General features: G+C 34.3%; 1 protein-coding gene across 3 annotated transcripts in view; it reads left to right on the forward strand.

Moving 5' to 3' along the window:
- LOC124238640 (PTB domain-containing engulfment adapter protein 1) overlaps window positions 1-13940 on the forward strand; it is a 270866-nt gene that overhangs the window by 242233 nt on the left and 14693 nt on the right. For 2 of the 3 annotated variants that reach the window (XM_046659822.1, XM_046659820.1), the window contains 3 exons: window positions 3447-3563; window positions 3760-3840; window positions 4242-4334. In XM_046659822.1, the coding sequence (XP_046515778.1) occupies window positions 3447-3563; window positions 3760-3840; window positions 4242-4334 (291 nt within the window). The remainder of the gene's footprint in view (window positions 1-3446; window positions 3564-3759; window positions 3841-4241; window positions 4335-13940) is intronic. The other variant, XM_046659823.1, reaches the window with a different exon arrangement.

The following is a 13940-nucleotide window of genomic DNA, read 5'->3' on the forward strand; positions in this document are numbered from 1 at the left end:
GTGTTTCTGTCTACCAGAAAAAAAAGAAACAAAAATCTATTTACTAAACATGAACAAACATGAAATAATTAGGATTTTTTTTTAAGAATATACGCTGAAATCTATGAAACTTTGCAGAAAGTAAAGACTTAAAATAATAAGACAGAGCTACCACATTAATAGTTTGGAAGGCTTAATTTAGTTAAGTGGTCAATTCTACCAAATTGATCTATATATTCAAGACAATTCTTGCCAAAATCACAATGGGATCTTTAGTAGAAGTTGAAAAGTTGCTTTTACTGTGGTAATACAAAACAGCCCAGAATAAAAAAAAATTAATCTGGAAAGAAAAGACCAAAGTTGGAGGACACATATTATCTGATTTCACAATGTACTTTAAAGGAATTGTTATCAGAATTGGGTGTTATTGATGTAATGATAGCCAAATAAGTAAATGAACTATATTTTAGAGGCCAAAAAAATCAAAATGTGACAAGACAATTCAATGGATAAAGGAAAGTCTTTTTGACAAATGGTATTGGAACAACTAGATAAGTATATGAAAACATACTAATTAAAAATTAACCCATACTTAAGCTACATAAAAATAATTTGAGATGGATCATAGACATAAAAGTAAAAGTTATTATGGTCTGCTATAAAACTTTCATTAAAAATAGGAAAATCTCTTTATGAATTTTAAGTAAACTGATTTCTTAGAAATGACCCTAAAAGCACTTAATATAACAGAAAAAAAGTAACATGAAACAATCAAAAATAAAATTTTTCTGTTACTCTATAAGCAGTATTAATAAAGTGAAATGGCAACTTATATCTGAAAAAGGATTTGTATCCAGAATATATAAAGAACTAAATATCAATAATAAAAAGACAAAAAAAAAAAAATGGGCAGGAGGCAGTCTTGTACAGGGAGTTCACTAATGAGAGTATAAGAAAGGCCAATGGTCACATGAAACTGGGCTAATTTAATTATTCAACAGAGAGACTTAAATTACAATCCCATTGAGATAGCATTACTCGTTCAGTAAAATGACTAAATTAAAAAGACTGTCAATATCTGATGGTGAGAATGTGGAGCAACTAGAACTCTCTTACTGGCTGTTTCTTATAATGTTAAACATAGACCTATCCTATGATTTAGCAATTCCATTCTAGATATTTACCCAGAGAAATGAAAACATATGTCCACAAAAAGATTTTACAAGAATGCTTGTAGCAGCTTTATTTATACTAAGAACTGAAAACACCACAAATGTCCCTCAGTAGGCAAATGGATAAATCAATTGTGATATATTCATTTGATGGAATACTAATCAGTAATAAAATAAATGCTACATACATCTAAGAAACTCAAAAAGAAGCCAGACACAAAAGAATATATGCTGTATGGTCCATTTTTATGGATACAAGGACAGGCAAACCTGATCTCTGATAATAGAAATTAGAGCAATGGTGACCCATAAGCAATGTGATTTGGCTAGCAGTAGGCGACGGAGAGCTTTCTGGGATAAGAGAAATACTCTATATCTTTAATGATATAGTGGTTATATAGGGATACACATTTGTCAAAACAAATCTGATTGTATAATTATGATCTGTGCATTTTATTGTATACAAATTTTATCCTCTTCTCCCAAAAAGTGTGAGGCTTATAGAGTCAGATATTTGGGATTTGAACTCCAGGTTCTCGGCTCACTATGAGACCTTAGGCAAGTTATATAACCTCAAAGAATTGCAGTTGTATCGTATGTATTATGGGGATAGTAATAATCTCAACCACATACAGCCACTATGAGAATCAAGTGAATGTATGGAGAATATTTACCAGATAGCAAATGCTGTTTTCATAAAAAGATGTGTTATCATAAAAGATGTCTATCATAAAAAGAGAATATAGTTTTTAAAAAGTTATTATTGTAAACAGATAATAATGAAGTCAAATGTTATTTATGATGAATCAACAATGTTACTGCTTAAATGATTCTTTATAGTATACAGCCTGAGTATAACATTTTGTCTTATTAAGAGGACACAATGAACCCATCATTAAAAAGGTAGAAGAAATAATCATAATTTAAAAATATATATTTTTATTATAAAACAAATACAAACATGTCGCCCAAAGTTTTGAAAGTAGAAACAGAAAAAAACACTCATAATCCTACAACCTATTATAACCACTTTTACTATGTTTTAATAGTACACAAAATCCCAACATCTAACAAGCAAATTTTTTTCCATATATATTTTTCATTAGTTTGAATCATTGAGCACACATAATGTGGTATCTGGCATTTTCATTTATATGGTATTGCTTAATGTAACTGCCTTTCTTTTCCTTTTCTTTTCCTTTTCCTACTTTTTTTGTAAAACAGATAGTCCTCCTATATAATTTTGTGCATATTTTTTGCATGTTTTTAGTTAACGAAACACTATAAATATTTTTTATGGCTAAAAGCCCTCCTTAAAGAAAAGTAGCAAAGTACAAAAATGACAATGTTTTAAATAAATAATCTAAGTTTTATTAATAAAGCGTATTTTCAACTTAGGTTGATCATAGCATATCACAGTTTTAGAATTTGCAGTAAATCAGTTAAAGCATGGCGTTTTCAAGATTTAATATTATTCTCAGTTTTTATGTCATCTGGAGGTCTTATTAAATATGGCATATTTGTGATGTATTAAATCAATGAATGCTTTTACCAACTTCTTTCTGTGTTAAGTAAATCTTTCTTTAGTGTTTACATTTTGCAAGGCTGTGATATCAGCCGAGATATGAATGGAGAACGAATGAGCCAGTGGACTTAGGATATTTGTGGCAGTTTCTGATCTATATATATTTTGCTCAATCAACACTGTGTTTTACAAAAATACTGTTCGTAATCACTTAAAATTGGGAGCTTTTATATAAAAATTAAGATCTCACATATTTAAAATCTGACGGCTCTACGTTGGAATTGCTTATTTCCACAAGCCAACAATAAGCTGGAACTGAGTAGCAGTTGCTCTGTTTGAAGAGGGCGTTACCTAGAGTTTTCCACGGACAACGCCCAGCCACGTATTCAAATTACCCGCCAGGTTTAACAAACCCTCCTCACTAAGATGAGGAAATAAGTTGGCCCGATGCTTCCATTTAATAGGCAGTAAAAATTTGAGGAAGGGAGGCAAACAAACTAGGAAAAAATACGATGATCAAAGAGATGAAAAGTTGGATAGAGCTCTTGCTTCCAACTTCAGCAGCTATTCATGTAATTGCCATATTTTTTTTACGTTGTGCATGGGGAGGCATTGAATATGAGCGTAGACTACATTGCTCGTTTCCTACATCTCTACCCCCAGCCGTTGCCCTTTTGAAGTACCTCATGCGAATATTTTCCTGATCAAAGAACAGTTGGACATATTATTATTAAAATGCAAATCATTTTTTTTTTTTTATTTTTACAAAGGCTGAAGAGATAACTTTAACAATTGGCCAAGCTTTTGACCTGGCATACAGGAAATTTCTGGAATCTGGAGGAAAAGATGTTGAAACAAGAAAACAGATTGCAGGATTACAGAAAAGAGTGAGTAAACTAAGCTTGTTGTTTCACATTTATGTGATGTAAGTACAGGGAAACTTGCATATCATCAAACAGATTTAGAAGGCCTGCCATTAAATTTCCCCCACACTGATTGGAACTGCTTTCACTGTGTTCCTATAATTTTTCATTCCTGATCCCCTGCACAGTTTTTAACCATTTTATATTGAATTCCCACAAGAACTTAGTGTTCTCATGTGACTTTGCTTCACTTCCTGATGCTTCTCATGGGGATCAGAGCAGCAGAAGCAGCAGATGCTGGGTAAGTGGTTTCCCATGCAGATCAGATTCCTTTGTAATTAAATTACACCCTTTCTCCACTCTCTTCGAAATCATCATAAGCAAGTTTCACTGTCTTGTGGTTATACTCCAAGATTATGGGTACAGATTGCACAGTGCAATGAGAAAACACAGAGATGAGGTATTAGGAACATGAAATTTGCACATACATAAAAACGTGTTTCAAATTTAATGATGTATCTTTCCAGTGACCTAGAATTCTCTATTTCCCAAGCTTTATCAAATAATTTTCTCCCCTGTGCACAAGAGTACATTGAAATTTTAAATAATATAAAATGCTATTCATTAATGTAACCAATATAATAGCTAATGTTTTCCAAGAATAAATTTCTGAAGGTTATTCAATAATCATTTGCTTTTTAGATTCAAGACTTAGAAACAGAAAATATGGAACTTAAAAACAAAGTACAAGATTTGGAAAACCAGTTAAGAATAACCCAAGTATCAACATCTCCAGTAAGTATGTAGATATATGTGTGAGTTTTTTAGAAACAAATTTTGATGGTGATAAAACATCTCTGCATCATCAGCTCTGCAATATTTCAAATAATACTCTAAGATAAGTAATTTAAAGCTAAGTGTGGATAGAGATGAAAGGTGCTAAACAAGGTTAGTTGAAAAATTCAAATTACCTAGATAGCTCAGACCAGAGTTGTTTTTCCATGTTGCTCTTTTCACTTGTGTTTTCTAGAATAGTTTAAACCTCAATGTGGTCTTTTTCTCTTTTTGGCATATTTTTCCTTTCACTCATATCAATTACTGTTTACTGAGGTTGGATTAATGACCTGGTACCAATCTACCTCTGGAGTACTGAACTTCATTTTAGAAATCCTACTGTTAACAAGACAGAATATGGCTTCTTATATTACATAGCAAGGATTCCCACTGGGAGTGACAGAATTGTATTTCAGGCACTAAAATGAGTGGTAATCTCTGCAGATAATACTCAAGTATTTATAGTTAAAATGGAACTGCTTTCACTTTTTTGGTTCATCGTAGATTTGAAATCCTTTTCCCAATACCGTGTATAATACCATTATTTCGTGATTTTGGCAAAGGGAATTTTTTGGAGGGAGATGGAATGTAAAGCAATTAATATTTTTCTAGACAAAATATATTTAGGAGATTTTTTTTCTTTTTGAATCATCTATATTACTGATATTCTCCATTGAAGTGTATATTTTATTTTGCATTTTTAAAATGTTTGATATATAACTTAGTGGTGTGACATTATGAACTGAGATACAATTTTGGCATTTATAAACTTTTGAAAAGAATTTTTCTTGCAAATTGCAAGTCTATTTTGGCTCAATCTCTAGACTAACTCAATGAAAACTCTTTAGCATAGATATATTGTGCTATCTAGTACTAGGATATTTCACCAGTTCATCACCACGAAGAATCCTTTTATAAGAAGTTGCATTTAGGATTTCCAATTTGGTGTACCCTGGAAGTGGGTCAAAAAACTTTCTTTCCTCTAAATTCACACTGAAGCAGTTGGTTGCCATTAGTTGTGACAGTGGGGCTGACGTGGCCAAGGTGAGAGAGGTTGAGAGTGAGGTTCCTCTGTTCCTGTGTACCTTTGTTATTCCCAGTGAAGTGCTGGAGCATCCTCTTCAGGTTCCAGCTTTATTATAATGTCCCTTCCTTTTTTTCTCTTCACTACCATCACTATTTGCATCTTATCAAGATTATGATTTTTTCTTGTCAAGGAACAGAGCATCCCCTCAAACTCTTTCTTCAACCTTCAGTTCCCAAATGCAGCAACACCCTTTTGTGTCTTGTTGAAAGTCTTATTATAAGCCATCCTGTGAAACAAACTAGGACTTACTTTTTCAAGCAGTCTTAATAAGGCCGTCATTCCTGAAATTCATTGCATATGAAAAGCAGCTTTACTTCAGCCCTTGTTTTTACAAAGGAGTGAAATAAGATCTATCGCCATTTTGGATGCAAACCCAAAGCTTGCTCATTGTGTGCCCTCTGTCTCTAGAAGAACGAAGGATATCCCTTGAGGGGCGGGGTGGATTTGGGAAGAACAGAGAGGTTTGGAGCATGTTGATGAGACTCCCTCCTTTTGTCTCCTGAAAGCAGACACCGCCCTGGACTAGCACTGGGGCAACTGAGAAGAAGGTGGGTCATGGTGGGGGCTCTGCCTGTGAATTGGTGAGCTCACCTGCTTAGCAAGTCAGCTTCAGAAATGGCAAGGGGCAGGAGGAATGAAGAGATGACAATTGCTTCAGTTCCCTTGACCCTCTGGTGAGACAGCCTATACAAGCAGTGAGCATGACAGATAGTATGTAAGTGAAACACAGCCTGCCTGTGACTATATTCATTTATTCAGCAGTTCTCATTGGTGGAGTCAGTTATATAAAAAACAATAAAATTATTCAAATAGCCAGTTATTGAAATGGATTAGCTCCCCTGAAGTTGTCATTTAATAATTATTGTAGGCATTGTGTTCATCTCAGTACTGAATGTGCCTCAATAGAATGCTTCAGACTGTATCTCAAATGTTGAAGAAAAAACGGGAAATTATTTTCTTTGAACTACGCTTTTGCACTTACTGCCCATGTGTAGAAAATTTCTTGCATCTTTGATCATTATGCAAATAACTCAGATTATAACTTTGCCGTCTATTTATATTCTTTTGTCACAGTAATATCTTTGTCTGTATTTTTTCTTTAACTTTTGAAAATTACTTGTCTCATTACTTTTTGGCTCTAAATTTTTATTATATGATTTTTGAAATTGCTGGATACACTGGAGGATGTATATCTTCCTTAAGACAAAAAATAGAAATTATTAGATTCTTAAAAGAAATTGAACTCAACATTTTAAAATTGCTAAAAGATATCTGATTAACGCAAATGGTTTTGAAAATATTGTCATAGGTATTTATTAACATGTTTTAAAAAATTCTTTGAGAAGAAAACGAACAAATATTTTTGCCTTTCACTTTCAATTTTAGTTATGTAGCTGTGAAATGAATTAAATAACACTATGTGCGTCTATGATTTTTTCATATCTGTTAAAATGAACTCCCAATTTTCTGATATTAAAAATAAACTATACTAAATAAAATTAAATGACCTACAGTTATCTATTAAGTATAAAATTTTGGGGTGCTTATAAGTATCCACGCTGTTGAAGGTGTGTTAGTGATTCAAACTATTGAAATTGTATTTGAAAAACAATGAAACTGGTAAATATTTAAAATATAAATTTAAAATATAAGTACCGTAGTAAAGCAAATTTCTGTTAAGTTAGAAATGTTTTACATCTGTTCTTTCTTGTGATAATTGAGCATGAGTTTTATAGGACACAGAGCTGGGCCCCCAAGCACCTCGCAGAGTGCCACCATCTCTCTCAAAGTTAATGCACAGTAAATGCCTGTTGGGCTCTAACTCTGGACATGAGACTCCGTAGGCTTTGTTTGTTTTGCTTTCAGAGGACTGAAGGATAGAACACTCCCAAACTGCTGAAGTTGTCAGCAGTTTGTTTAAAGGATTAGAGGCAACAATTAACACATTAATTGGAGAAGCATTGAAGTGAGTTATGAATCTCATTATGCAATTGAAATTACAGTATAGGTGGGTTTGGTATATACAATTAATTTGGCGTCAGATTCTCCATGACCTTTCTGTGTGGTATTGTGAGAGAAACCCCCAAGAGAGATGACTTTTCACAAATGACAGGTCCAAGACAGACCTTAATCCTATCAGGAACCAAATTTTCCTAAGTCACACAGAGGTAACTCTTTCATCATATAAAACACTCCAATTCAGAAGTGGTTCTCTCCAAATGATTTGATACTATAATTTGGTTCATAGCAAGAAACATATAAACACATTAATTTTCTGAACTATCAGGATTTGCTAGTCAAACACAATATAGTCACATCAAGCAATTACTAGTGAGAGTAAAATAGACTTATCTCAAATCTTAGCTTTAAAATACTCTCTTTGGGAAGAGAGAGAGAAGAGAACAAAAGTAAGAATGGCATTTGGGAGGTTTTGTGGCATTAAAAGTAATGTAGAAAATGAAAATAATGTAAATTACTGGAATGGATGCTATTCTTATCAGTGTGTGATAAAGTAGCAGATAAAGTCAGTTATGGGACGCATCAGAATAATAAAAAGAAATGCTTTTGGTAAAATTTGATTAGATCACTAAAAGATGATTTCATCTTCCCCGGCAAGAGGTCCAAAGTTGAAGTTGAATTTCTGCAGCCAGGACAGTGGTTCAGAGGAACCAGATGTACGAATAAGAAATTGCAGTCTTGCTTAGAGATGTTGATCCTTTTATTTTATATTAAATGGTAGATTAAAAATGTGAGGCCCTGTTGAGTAGAATGTTCCAGACGGAGAAACTTTGTACTTTGAGGAGTCACTATGTAAGTAAGAATATTGATACATTTCTCTACTCTTCTCAGAGGCACCCTAAGGAAAGGTTGCTCTTTCTTAGGTGGTGGCCTGCCAACCACTTATATGTTATAGACATCAATGCGAATTGGTCATACTGATTTATTTTGAAGATGCATATTAAGTAATTTTACGTTCCAACTTTCAATGAAAATCTTTAAAAATTCTAGAAAGTCCTTTCAAGGTTTCACTGTGTGAATTTTAGTTTTGTTTTTATTTTTCCTAGTCCTGCTAAGTCATCCATGGTATTTTGAATGATAGCAAGATAGTCAATGAAAAGGGCTGAAAACAGTAACAAGACCTTTGTGTCTGGAGCATAGTGACCCAGAGCCAAAATAGTTGGAGATGACATTGGAGAGAGAGTCAGGGTCTAGATTTCATAGGTCCTTATAGGCCATGGTAAAAAATTTTTTTTTTAATTGCGGTGAGAAGTCACTCAAAGGTTTGACACAGGGCATTTGGGGACCATCTACCTGCTGTATGTACCATGGTCTGTAAAGAGGCCAAAATGAGGTCACAAAAATTAGCTGGGAGGCTGTTAGTATAGTCTAGGAGAAGGGTAAATTAGTCTAGAATTCTTTTCAGTTGAGATGATGAGCATAGCTTGATTCTTGACACATTTGGAAGTACGGCTTGCAGGATTTACTGATGGATTGAGTGGGAATGTAGAATAAAAGAGGGGTCAGGATTGTCCCTTAGAGTTTTATCCTGAGCATCTGGGTGGTGGTGCCATTTTCCAAAATAGACATGACTTGAGGGAGGTGAATAACAAAGAATCAATAGTATGTCACTTTTGCTTATGTTACTTCTGCCTACTGGACAGGCAACTGGAGATGTTTATTAGATGATTGGATATACAAATCTGGAATTCAAGGAAGAGTTCACGACATAGTACTTGAATGAAAAAAGTTTGCTCTTTTTCTGTCATCATTTGGGCTATTATGTATTGTTTTAGTTAATACACCCACTATAAATTTGCCCAGTGCGAGGTTATAGAGTAGTTTCGTTCTACTTAAGGAAAACAAAATAAGAGACATTTTTGTTTTTTGCTCGGTATTAAAATTAAAAGATAATCCTAACTACAAAAAATGTATATCTTTAAAATATATTCCAAACTTTTTCACTTAAAACCAATTCTTCATATGCATCATGAATGAAGGACTCCTCTTGTCATTTTCTCATGTATAAATTGACATGGTACCTTTTAACTTCTTCTTAAGAGAATGCTTACATGTCTCCTAAATACTCCTGGAATGGTTCAATCCTGGGTTCCTTTTCTGGCAAATGAAATAGCCTTTGATAGTATCCATATTACATAGCTCTGTATCACACTAAAATTGTGGAAATCTTTTCATTGGTTTTAGAAATTAGGTCCTCATTTTATACAGTCATTTAGATATACTGAGAAATTTCCGTTACTTGACTGTGCTATTTGCCTTTTGCTCTGTTCTAGTGGTTTGGCAATAGATTAGAGGTTGTGTTTTCCACCATTTGGTACTAATTATCTAGGAACAATCTGATTTCCATTTATTACATTCACATGGCCATGCTGCCTGTATTTATATCATAAAAAAGGGTTTATTCTGCCCTCCTAGCCTCATGAACGCCTCCAGAAGACTGTTCCATTATAAGATGTGGGCATAGCAAGTTAAATCAAATTGTTCCTCTTGATTCTTGTGTCTGGATGCTTACATTTTATTTTTCTGGCTATAGGAGCTTTTAACCAAATCAGACTATTGCCAGAAAGTTAAATGAATAAAATTGTAGTCCTAAGAAACACTGAACTTTCTATTGCTGAGCAAAATAAATGTCTCCCTTTCAATTAAACCAAGTGTTAGTGGATAAAATTCTACCTTTACATAATCAACTGTGTGGCCGCTGATTAGACTTGATAGGACAATTATAACCTAAAATGTGTATTTCATTGTGGGTAAACAAAACTGCCTATTTATCTTCCAGTGTTTTCTCAACTACTATTGAAGTCGAGATGGGCAAGAGCAGATTGTGAAAACTCTCAATTACACAACAAGCCAAATGTGAATCTTTAAACAAAGACATAAATTTTAAGCATGAACATTGATTCAAGAACATTTGATGCCCACAAAAAATGATTACTAGTCCAAGACTTCACTTTCATAACTGTTACTTGAACAAAAGAAGATTCTAAAGAAGTAAACCCTAATGGGAAGAAAAATATATTTCATTCCAGTTTTGATCATGAGCACCTGATCAAGTCGTTTAATCTCCTGGTTCCAGCTTTCCTCTTTGGGATATGTAGACAATCATATCCATTTAACTTGCAAGATTCTTATAAGAACATATAAGATATAGATATTACAACTAAGAGACCGGTATAACCCAACTGTGGATCTAGAAATCAAAAAATACATTCATGGTGCTAAAAATTCTAAATTCTAGGAGTTGTTACTTTTAAAGCTTATTTAAAAAGTGATATTGAGAATGTGCCACAGTAGTGAGCTTTAAAAGTATGAATCAGCATGGCAATATAAAAGGATTTGCTAGAACATTTTACATTACCATTATATTTTCCCATCTTTAGTGTATTTATAATCCACCAGTTTTTTAACTAGAAAAATTTAATTTAGGCATCTATATTTAAAATATAAATTTAACAAATTTACTTTTTAAATTTAATTCTAAGTAGAATTTTGAAACTCTTCTATTTTAATAATTATAATAAATCGTATATTAATCTTATAGCTGTTTGTTGTGCATTATAAAAGGGGCTTTAAAGATTTATCACCAAAACAATAGTGTAAAGTTTCAGTATCATTCTAATATTTCTATAGATATTACCACAGAACTGTTTAATCTTTAATGCAGTTCTTTTGTTGTTGTGGTTTAAATATATTCAAGATTTACTGAGAGGATTCAAACCCTTTTATGACATTTCAGCATTGTTGTCACATTTAGGCAAAGCTCAAGGCTGAAATATTCACCATGGCCTAAATGCACCAAGCTACTTCTTGCCAAAAGAGCAAGCTACAAAGCAATAATGATGCATCTCAAATATGGGCACCCATTATTACCTAACAACTTCTGCATAATTAACATGTAATTGTTGAGCATAGAATTCCTCATTCCCCTTAGTATAATAATTCAAATTCTGTGCACCTTCCTAGAGACCAAAGCACTTGGAATTATGACATAAACAGTGGTGCCATGAACTTCTGTAGGAAAGTCCAAAAGTTTTGGTTTCCAGCCATCTGTCAAAATACTAATAGAACGTCTAGCCCCCCCCCCCAAGATATCAAACTATTTTCATCTAAAATATGTGTTTAATTTCTTTAAAAAAAATAAATATCCTCAACCAGTTAAAAATGGCAGCTTAAAAATGACTAGTTCCTTATCCCTTAAATTTAGAGACACCACTCGAAATATTTATCTAGTGCCAAAAATGTCACTGTCTGCCATTTAGGTGCTATATTCACATGTTCTTATTCTTATTTAGTAGGCCTAATAGTTGGCGCAGAATCAGACACTAGTGAAATACCCTATATTTAAATATTCTGGGCTTAGACTTCATTCTTATAAGGAATCAGATGTAACATCTAATTCCTTGACTTGAATTGTTTCTAAGTTAGGAATCACAGCTCACATGTCAGCAGAGCCCGGGCTGCGAGGTAAATGTGTGAGATGGGCATGTGGTGGTAGTGATGAATGGGAGAGCATACACCACCTTGAAAGGCACAGCAAATACTCAATACCAGTCAATTATTTTCATGCAAGTTTGTGGGCCCATTTTCTAGATTTTGTAACCTCTCAAGAAACGCTTAGGATTTTAACATGCAATCTCTTAATACTTAGACCTGCAAGCAACTGAATCAATATTTAAAGAGACCTGTGTGACCCAAACAGAGATGCCAGTTGACCAAATCTAAATTACGATGACTCAAAGGAAACATGTAATAGTTAGGGAGTATTAGAGTCTTAAACTTTAGATACCAAAACCATTGATGGATATCCCTGCTTTACCATTTTGAAAGTGAAAATAACTCTTAATTGGGGTATTTAAATACTTGATTGTTTTCATAATATATACGTTCTTCATTTGTAGAAGTGTACCTTCTGAGAGGAAGTAGAATGCATAATATTAACACCATGATAAACACTAGAGCACTTTTGAGTTAGGTTGTTTTGCCCTTTTGTTCTGAGATACCTGGGAAAGATTTTTTGGCCAATACAGGTCAAAAAACAATATCTAGTGCTCTCATTTATAAGCCAGATGATACCAAGGACAATTTCCACTTAATATCTCATTTTGTTTTACTCAGTACAGACATCCTTATCAATTTACAGTTTAAGTTAAAAAAAATTATTGTAGTATAAATTAGACAATAAATATTTATTGACAGTTTATCTAGTACTCTAGTATTCTAATGTGTTATGTAGAGTATTTTAGAAATCAAAATTTTATCCATAAGGAGCTTACAGTTGTCACCTATAATTAAGTAAAAGGTGATCACCAATCACAAAATTATACAGTAAACCATGTAGACCATAAAATAGGTTTTAAAATTATATACATAAATGCAAACATGTGTACATATCTATAGATAGATAGATAGACAGATCACTATGGAGATCAATACGGAAAGCTGTAATTATATAACTGTACATGCATATTAATAGAGTGACAAATTATGTAACTCAGACCGTCGGACAGTGATAAATTATGTAACTCAGACCATTTGAGATTTTCTTCCACACTGAACCCTTCCGCCAACTTAAATCTGTCACATTATGCTGCCTCGTTTGCCCCTCCGCTTCCAGAAATATACTGAGGAGGTGACTCCTACCTTAAAGGCTTCCTTCAAACTTGTTGGTTCTCCTCACTAAAATTTTGGTTACAACCCTTCACAAGGAGGTTTATCAAAAGCCAGCTTTGTGTTGGCTGCCTCTGAGTGCCATTAGTGTTGAAAAATCCTTGACTTATGGCTGAGAAGTCCAGTTTTAGGCCAAATCCTATCAGGCCCTATCATAAGTGATCACAAAGGCTTTACCCGGCAAGGCAGGAGGTGGGATAGGCCCCTCCCCACAACAGATTTAGTGCACCCTAGGAGGAGTTGCAGTCAAAGACTCAGTCTCATGCCCGCCAGGCCCGCCATGCCATTACCCATAGCTGCATTCCCAGCCCAGGTGTCTCCATTCAGAGGTTTCCTTGTTGGAGGCCCTTGGCCAAGGCCTCTCTTAAGTGCCTCTGTCAGACCATCTTATGGGGGCCTTGATACTCTTCTCCACTATGACTCAGTATTGAGTACCTTGCTTCTCCTGGCCCTTCCCCTTTCCCTCCTTCTGCCCCACCCAAGCCCCCTCCCCCACCCCCTAAAAAAACCAGCAGGAACCTTTTGTTCAGGGCTCCCTCAAGGGAGGGCCAGTGCCCTGCTTCTGCACTGATCCTTTTGACCTTTGCTCAGTGCCATTCCTTGGAATTTTAAAAATGGGACACTGATGGAGCCAGCACCTTCTTTCTGGCCTCTTGCTTATACTATCACAGTAAGTGAATAAAGGCTTAATTATTATTTTCATTTTGGCTTGTTGTTTTAATTGACCATTCTGACTTCTGGCAGCTCAGTTCTCTCCAGCTCAGCTCTTGACAGTAGCTTTCCATGATGTAATG

The sequence above is a fragment of the Equus quagga genome, chromosome 4, assembly GCF_021613505.1.
Source record: "Equus quagga isolate Etosha38 chromosome 4, UCLA_HA_Equagga_1.0, whole genome shotgun sequence".
Lineage (NCBI taxonomy): Eukaryota > Metazoa > Chordata > Mammalia > Perissodactyla > Equidae > Equus > Equus quagga.